The sequence below is a fragment of the Sinocyclocheilus rhinocerous genome, unplaced genomic scaffold (assembly GCF_001515625.1).
Source record: "Sinocyclocheilus rhinocerous isolate Xijiao unplaced genomic scaffold, SAMN03320098_v1.1 scaffold1612, whole genome shotgun sequence".
NCBI classification, from domain to species: Eukaryota; Metazoa; Chordata; class Actinopteri; order Cypriniformes; family Cyprinidae; genus Sinocyclocheilus; species Sinocyclocheilus rhinocerous.
Window position 1 is genome coordinate 27,040 of NW_015636539.1, and position 8,856 is coordinate 35,895.

An 8,856-nucleotide genomic window follows, 5' to 3' on the forward strand; every position below is an offset into this window, starting at 1 on the left:
CACACACACACTCACTCACACACACACACACACTCTCTCTCACACACACACACAAACTCACACACACAGTATAGTATAGTACTAGTAGTTACCAGGGTAGGTGAGGCCAGCAGGGCTAGTCATCCGCTCCAGCACCGAGCTGTGCTCAAACAGAGCGACGATGAGACGCCCCGGCAGTCCTGTGAGCTTGAGCAGCTCTGGAGAGCTGAGCTGAGACGAGAGCAGAGCGTTCTCTGTGGCCGACCGCTGATACTGGAACTGCAGTTTAGAGATCAGCGCTTCACCTCGAGTCTGCAGATTGTGCTGGTGAAGGGTACAGACAGTACAATCAACACAAAATGCCCTTACCAACACTGCAAGTCCATAAATACACAGAGAGAGCCAATAACAGATTTATATATTAACAATATAGATTTAGAGTTCTACATTAAGCTGTGAGGGAGGAATTGTGAAATGCTGTCATTCGTTCCCATTAACATGATCTCTGTAAGCAGAAAAGATCCAGCTTCGTGCTCTGTGTGAATCTCAGCTAGTCAGCTAGCTATCATGCAACCTTTAGTGCACCTACTTAACACACATTTACTCAGAAGGTCAGACATCATTACTCATTTTTAGGTTGATTAAAACAATTAATACTATTTTTAGTATTATCTTGAAATGTTAAATGCTATGTTATGAATGTTAAATACATATTTTTGGCTAGTCTTTTCATTAGCAGTGTTTTTCAGTACATTTTACTTTACACCTGTTGAGTTTCCATTCATGAATGAATCTGAGAAGGTACAAAGAGAAATGCTTTTTCTGATCTGATTCTAGTCATTTAATATCACACAGAACACAATGAATGAATGGATGTGGTGTCCGCGTTATATATTTAACAACATTCATCATTCAGTCTTCAGCAGACTACTTTGAAGAGTGTTACGAATTTTGACAAACAAATTTATGGTGAAATACACATTCATATTTGAAATTCACAAAATTAACGCCAAGCACGCAATTTTGAGCTTACATTTACCATATTTCATGTGTTATGTATGTGTTGATCAATGTTTATGTGAATAAAACCCTAAATTGAAATATGTTAATCACAAAGTGATTGTCTCTCTTCATAAGACTTAAACTGCTAGATTCATATGAATTATTTTTTACAATGTCCTTATGGACTTTTTGAAGCTTTAAATGAAAAAACAAATGATGAAAGCATATTAAAATTCTCAGAATATCCTCTCCAGTCTCTGAAAAGGACAGTTTTTGAATCTTGTGGACACTCATTTTAAATAGCGTTTAGGGAACTAGGTGACGATTTGCAATAGATTCTATTCATGTGTTGAAGGACGTCTGAGATCAGGATGAGTTTGTTTCTTCATCAGGTTTGTAGAAATGTAGCACTGCATCAGATGGCTGGAGGTTGAGAAAACCTTCAGCAGAATTCTATTCCTGATCTATTCCTTTAGTGTTAATAACCTTGCTGCCTAGTCTTTATTATGCCTCCTTGGAAAAAGCACTAAATAAGTAAAAACAAATACTTCAAAATGTGCACAAATGTTTAGTAGTCACAATATCAGACACCCTCAATAAGTTCTGATCACAAGACACATACATGTTTATCTATTTATCAGAAAGCAACAAATGGTTTTACATGATCACATACATAATGCGTCCCAAAAACAATATAATATTTACATTTTCCTACATACCTCCAGAGTATCAGACTGCAGTAACTTGTGCACGAGTTCCAAACTGAACTTCAAGAAATCTGTCTTTTGTGCACCTGGAATCAAACAATTAAAAATACATACAAAATAATAAAACATTCATTTCTTTTTTAATGTGATGCCTTCACTCAAGTCCATTACAGCATATCAGACGCCAACGTAAACAATGAAGGACAGATTCAGTGAATAACTCATACTTTGGTCTGTATCTCACTCAAAGCTATTGTATTCCTTTAAAAGATTTCTGATATGATGTACAGTATAATGCGTGACTGATGAAGTGCTGTCACAACACTCGACTAACCTGCAGGAAGGTCCTGGGCAATTTTATGGACTGTGGCTGCAGCAAGTTCCAGATTCTGGATGCACAGCGCGTGTTCAAAGATACTCTGAGTCACACGAGACAACTCTTTACTGGGAGCAACCATCTGGATCTTCTTTGCCTGATCCGTTAGCAAAGGCAAGAGACTCTTCTTGAACACATGGTTCACAGCTAAAACATACAGCTTATCAGGATTAACCTGGGTAAAACAAAGCAAAGAAAAAAGACTAAACATCTTACCTCTATTTTGTTTAGTCCCTAGCATGAGTTTATTATATTCACATAACACAGGTCTTGTGAATTTGTCTGGTAAATGATTTTAAACCCCACTACCTAATAATATTCTAAGAGCTGCCTAAATAAGTCAGATATTTACGGCCACACTGGAAACCGAAATACTGCAGGAGTGTGTGTCAAATGGCCTTTTTCACACTTACACTACACTGTCTGTGGTCACACAGCAGCACTTGCAGACAGGTCTAGATCTGCATCAGATTTCGGGCTTTTGCTGGCGATCTCCATTAACTAAAGCCGTGCAGTGTGTGGGCAACATAATCTATGTTTACACTGATTTGTGCTTCCAGAAAACTGCCAGAGCACCTTCAGTGTGAACACAAACCGGAGGCACAATGCTGTGAGACTGTATGCTGGTCAGTGGCGCCTCCAGGACACTTTATTTTGGGGTGGCCAGAGAGCTGCTGTAAAACTGCTCGGGTGGCACACTGAAAATGTGTTTCGTTTTTAAACTGCATTTGACACTGCTTGGTTACCAACATTGTTTAAAGTGTCTTATTTTGTGTTTAACAATAAATAAACTCATACATGTATATATAACTTTAGGGTAAATGATGATTAAATGATGACAATTTTCATTTTCGGGTGGACAATCCCTTTAACCCTCATGTTGTGCTCATTTTGACCCGGGAGGATTGTATTTTTCCTCCAAAACCAGTTAACGTGAATGTTATTATATTTGTTTATTTGTTTGACTTTTTGGGGGGTATTTTCTCACCTTGTTACACTTTGGTGTTCCTCAAAAATTACCGACTACAAAAAAGTGTGGGGTAGAGTTTAAGAGATAAATGCCCCTTGCTGTTGAAATCTGAGGCTACACTTTAGACATTCTGCTAACTCTAAGTAACTCTGCATCTACACATCAGCTAACTCTCATTAGAGTATTAGTAGTGTTAGCTTAGGGTTAGTAGAATAAGTTTACATATGTTTGCAAAGTGACTTATAGTCAGCAGAATGTGCTCAAAATAAAGTGTCAGTACATATTAAGCAGACAGTCTACTAATACTCTGATGACTGCTAGTTGACATGTAGTTGCAAAGTTACTGAGAGTCAGTAGAATGTCTAAAATGGATCAAAATAAAGTGTTACCAATTTTGATATTTGATCTGATAATGTCTAAAACTTAAAATATTATCCAATATTAAATGTACTGTAAATAATTAACATGGTCTTGACAGATGGATGGGGGGCAATAAGAATAATACTTCTATCTTAACAATATACAGTACACAATGCAATTGTTTACAAGAGGTTTCTTGGCAAATACATTAGAGTATTTTGCCCCTTTCGTCTCTACGGACTGACAGGGATGTGTTACTCATGACCGCCGCAGCGGGACACTCATGGCCTAATGGTTAGAGAGTCTTGTAACCCAAAGGTCGAGGGTTCGAGTCACAGGTCCGGCAGGGATTGTAGGTGGAGGGAGTGAATGAATCTTCCTCAATAACACAACTGAGGAGAGACCCTGGCAACATTTACAACATGGCAAGTAGTTTGAAAGATTGTGCACTTCAGTGATCTTTAGTTAGATGCATTTACATTGTGACTACGCCTCAGAGTACTTGCAATCCACTGTGTCAACTGTATTTTTATTTACAGAAGTGTGGCCCAAATGGCCCCTTGGCTCAGCATCAGGTCAGTGTATCGCTGGCTCTCTGTGGGGTGTTATTGTATTGTTTGTGGCACATTTGTTTGTTATAAACGTCTGGTCTCACAGACAGCAGCTTGGGTTAAGATTGTTTGAAGGAAGACATGCTAACATCACTGCTACACTACAACCTTCAATAAATTCTTCTCTCCACAAGAACTCTGGTCAAGCTCGCTTATTTTATGTATTAGAGAAAACTAGTACAACGGCGAGCCATCCAAACCACTGCTCAGCCAAATACTGCAAAATCCAACAAGTTCTAATAACTAACTAAACAATAATAATAGCAATAATAATTCATTGGCATGCAAAAAAAAAAAAAAAAACAGCAAATAAAAAGCTCCTTTATGTACGTTACCTTCATTAATTTACAGATGAGGAGCAGCGTGGGTAAAGTGTCCTCACTCAGTTCTGGAGCTGTGGGAGGACACATCACATTAAAACAGAAAATAAGGGAGTCATTTAGGACAAATCAGGAAGAGTATGATGAAATACACTGCAAAACCTGGCACTGATACACACAGACAGTTTTCCAGAAGGCGTGGTTGTTCTGGAAGAGCAGATGAAAGGGCAGGCGGGTGTGAGCTAGAGCCGTGGGTTCAAGGCCGTTCTCCAGAAGATATGAGCTCTCCAGGTCTGTGGGGGCCGAGATCCTTCTGTGCGACTTCAAATGCTGGAGTAATCCCACCATCTACACAACACAGTATACAGATTTTACAATGAAGCTTAATCCTGTGGCAAATCAAAACGTTACACACAAAGCCTCAGTGAGCACTAGGCAATCGTTTGTGGATGCAGAATATCTAGAGAAAAGTTTGTTTGAGGATATGCTTTTCATCCTGGCATCTGACTGACCTGACCAAGGGGTAGCAGGGATGTGGTCTCATCCGCCAGCTGAATAGTTCTGAGCACTCTCTCGATCCACTCATAGTTGTATGGATTTAGCTGTACAGATTACATTCATATTAGCACAAACTGTATGACATTACAATAAACCACTATATAAGATAAATTACACTTGAGTAATCATTTCAGTGTCCTGTATACCATAAAACGTTCCAAAAATTCTTATGAAATATTTCCCATATTACAACCAGAGTAAAAATGACACGGACTAGGCTTAAAGAGAATCAGAGATGAAGTATGCAAGACGAGACCTTGGTCAAGGCTGTGTTGAGACTGATCACAAGGTCTTTGGTAGAGCCAAGCTGAGGAACGATCTGAAGGGCACTTTCGAGCATGTCATCTCTTCCTAGCAGAGACTCTTCACACCGCAGGCTAGCTTTGGCATCGCCTTCTGCAATCTCCATTTCATACCACCTATCCTCCTGCAGCAGTACAGTGGTGATGTACAAATTGATTGCAGAACCGCTGTCCAATCCAAACGTGCTACAGAGCCAAACAAAGAGCCTTGAGTATTACACAGAAGATGCACAGGTAATTCAGACTGTGGAGGAACGATCATCTCTTCCTCTTTACTAGTTACAGCACCAAACAAACATAAATGAACATCAGAAAGTTTCTTGCTTCAACCGCAGAGAGACATCAATACAGACCATTTTTCAAGTTCAAGTCCACCAATGTTAATTTACTCTCCGGTCTGGTCTGTTTGTCTGACAGAAATGGCAGATTCGGCGCGATTGACTCTTTAGCTCTGCCACGACACGCCTCCAGGAGCTCGACTGTTTTCAGAGAAGCGTAAAGCTGTAGCTGTCTTTTATAAATCTGATCAAACTAAAGACTCTTGGGAGATATGAAGGATGCAATAATACTCTATAGGTACTCACGATTAACATGAGACTGGCAGAAACTGTTGTGTTATGTCTGTTTAAAATGTTATTGTACTATTTAAAGTTGGTAAAATCTCACCTCAGCACGTCTGTCTCACACGACAGTGAAAGAATTACAACATGGCTGCGTTTCTCAATATCAATTACCATTTCATTATAAACAGACTTTATTCTTATATTTCCACGTTCGTGTGTTTACTGTCTTCATGTTTGGTCAGTTACAGGGTTTCTATCTTCTTTTTATTGAGCTACAGCGACAGCTGGATGGCTTTGTCCATATTAGGGATTTCCTGGAGCGTTCTCATACATCTGTGAGTTTCTGCCCTCCGGCTTCCAGTACGAATGAAACAGACGTTACACGAGTCTGCTCACTAATGCTCACACAACCCTACTTAGGGTAAAAGAGGAAAAATAATACTTCTCTCTAAAGAAATCTGAAGTAAACGTGCAATTCCATAAGTTTTTCTCCAGAGTTTTGCCAAGTTGTTTTCATTAATGTAAAAATATACCTCATTGTCATGTTCTAACCGTGTTATATTTATCTTTCAATAAAAATCTAAAATGTTATGCCCTTCAAGTAGTGGCAGTTTTTCCTCCTGGTATTTTTATCATATTAAAGTTATGATTTCCAGTAAATTCCCTGGGGAAGTGCCACCACACATACAGTTTAAGTCTGTGGGAAACACTGGAAGGTCAGCAATCCAGCGCGTATGCGTGTTTGCACTCTGGAAAACATCAAAAGTTTCTATTTACAACGTGTTTTTGCAGCGTTGAGCAATGTAGCCAATCACAGGTATTTCTGTTGATTTCTTGAATGCAACGGCCAATCAGAGGTGTTTAAGTTGGATAGAATTCACTCGCCGCTGAAAACGCCGGAGTTTTTGTGAAGTGCAGTTTTGGACGCTCGTGAATCATCTCAAAGTGCAGACGCGGTGAGAATAAGAGATTCATCGTGCAGTTTCGAGAGCTTCATTGATTATAATGGAACATTGTGAGATTGCGATAAATTGAAGTGAGTGATGGCTTTTTAGTGATTATAAAGGGAGCGCACTGTGTGCTTTCTAGGCTATAATCACTGAGGATTTGTTTGAAACTTTAGTTTTCAGATTTCATGAACTCTCATCACAGATCAGTGTGAGCGGTGAACTTCCAGATCCAGCCAGCTTTACTACAGCTTGAGTTAAGTGTCAAAGGATCTGCAATTCACCACCGCACACAACAGAATGAACAAATGTATTTTACATTGTTCTGTAATGCACAAATAAACAACACTATTTGCATTTGTACACTGCATCGAAAATATTAAATATTGTGTTTAAAAAAATGCTCTATTTATTCATAACCCTTTACACTTATTACTTGCACAAGCACACTAGAACAAAAACGGACACTATCAGAAACCTTTCCAAATGAGTTTTACCACCCATTATAAATGAAGCCAAATAGTGAACAGCTGACTTGCCTGCAGTAATGCAGTATAATGTCAGGAGTGATGTTCCTGTTTTTCACAAGTGTTGGAATCAAGTTTCTCTTCGTCTCCGCGCACTGCCTAAACACTGACTGGATGGAGACCTAAATGGAAAGAAATTGTCAAAGGACACAACATTCTGTCCATATTGTGTGGTTTTAAAATAGATTATTAAATGATGTGTTTTTGTCACACATGGGCTAAATAATGAAATACTCTGCAGCAGTGCAGCACTGACCCCGAGTTTGCCCAGCTGAACGCCCCACTCTGCATCAGTGATAACAGACAGAAACTTCCCCCTCTCCTCTTCATCCTTATACAAAAAACTTAGATGGGCTCCCACCATTGCAACAACCTACAGAAGAGAAATAGATGCATTATTATTATGCTTAAAATCAGAAAACGTGGGGGTGCTTGGCCATGCGAATGCTGCTGCCATAACCCTGAGCGGTTGAAAACAGAATATGCTCTTCTGCTGAAACACTCACTTTTAAGCGCGCTTTTTGATCGGGAGTTTGAAGATCAAAGTCAGTCATCATATCTTACATATATCATTATTTGCTATCATTGTCATTACTGCTTTACATTATTGTTAGTCAGTGCATATTTCTGCAGTACAGTGTTTTCAACAGTAATTTCCTAGTCATACACTAATATTGGCACCACTGGTAAAATATGATCAAAACAGGCTGTGGAAAAATGCTGTTTATGCTCTTGGTATTTAATTCAAAATATTCACAAAAGCTGACCTTAATTATAGTAAAATAACCAAATATTTGTAAAATAAACACTGCCGGTCAAAAGTTTGGGGCTGGTAAGAATCTGTTTTTGAAAGAAGTCTGCACATCAAGTCTGTATTTATTTGATCAAAAATATAGTAAAAACTGTAATATTGTGAAAAATTAGAGTTTAAAATAACTTTTCTATTAATACTAACACAATAAAATGTGATTTAATCTTGTGTTGGCAAAGCTCATTTTTTCAGTCGTCACATGATTTTATTAGTCCCAAATCTTTGAACATTACTGTATGTGCCCCAATTTTTGGCACCCCTCCATTTAATACTTTGCACATACTACCTTTGCCAAGAAAACAGCTTTGAGTATTTTCCTACAATGCTTAGCTCGAGAACACAGGTATACGCAACACATGCAAGGCTCCCGAGTGTCCAGACTCTCATCGAGTACTCCTGACCTAAGAGGATAAACGGCAAGATATTTTGCTCATTTTTACCAAGGACACTGTGTTAGCTTGATTTTATACGGCATTATCTATAACAGTAGCCTTAAACAATGTTCAAAAATCTACTTTAATGCAGCTCTAGGTGATGCCAGCTAAAAAGGAAAGTTTAACTATATGTGCAATAGGTGTTTAACTACATCTATTTAGTAAGTCATTATTGCTAATGACTAATTACTATTCTGATGAAAGGAATTAACCCTCATGTGGTGTTCGGGTCCTTTTTGCTCTGAACATTTTTTATTTTTCCCGAAAATACTAGTTATCGCATTGGACTGAAATTTTGTGACTTTGTTCACAAAGGGTATAACTACTTCTAAAAAAATTTTTGATTATTTTCATACTTTTCTGGGGGAGATTTTTCACCTTGTTACACC

General features: G+C 38.6%; 1 protein-coding gene across 3 annotated transcripts in view; it reads right to left on the minus strand.

Annotated features, from left to right (window-relative positions):
- The window catches only part of kntc1 (kinetochore associated 1), a 75,126-nt gene that overhangs the window by 20,119 nt on the left and 46,151 nt on the right, over nt 1-8,856 (minus strand). For all 3 annotated transcript variants that reach the window (XM_016562514.1, XM_016562512.1, XM_016562513.1), the window contains 9 exons: nt 7,479-7,595; nt 7,235-7,344; nt 5,140-5,371; nt 4,838-4,927; nt 4,505-4,673; nt 4,341-4,399; nt 2,023-2,239; nt 1,701-1,774; nt 93-303 (listed from right to left, as the gene is read on the minus strand). In XM_016562514.1, coding sequence (XP_016418000.1) covers nt 93-303; nt 1,701-1,774; nt 2,023-2,239; nt 4,341-4,399; nt 4,505-4,673; nt 4,838-4,927; nt 5,140-5,371; nt 7,235-7,344; nt 7,479-7,595 — 1,279 coding nt within the window. The remainder of the gene's footprint in view (nt 1-92; nt 304-1,700; nt 1,775-2,022; nt 2,240-4,340; nt 4,400-4,504; nt 4,674-4,837; nt 4,928-5,139; nt 5,372-7,234; nt 7,345-7,478; nt 7,596-8,856) is intronic.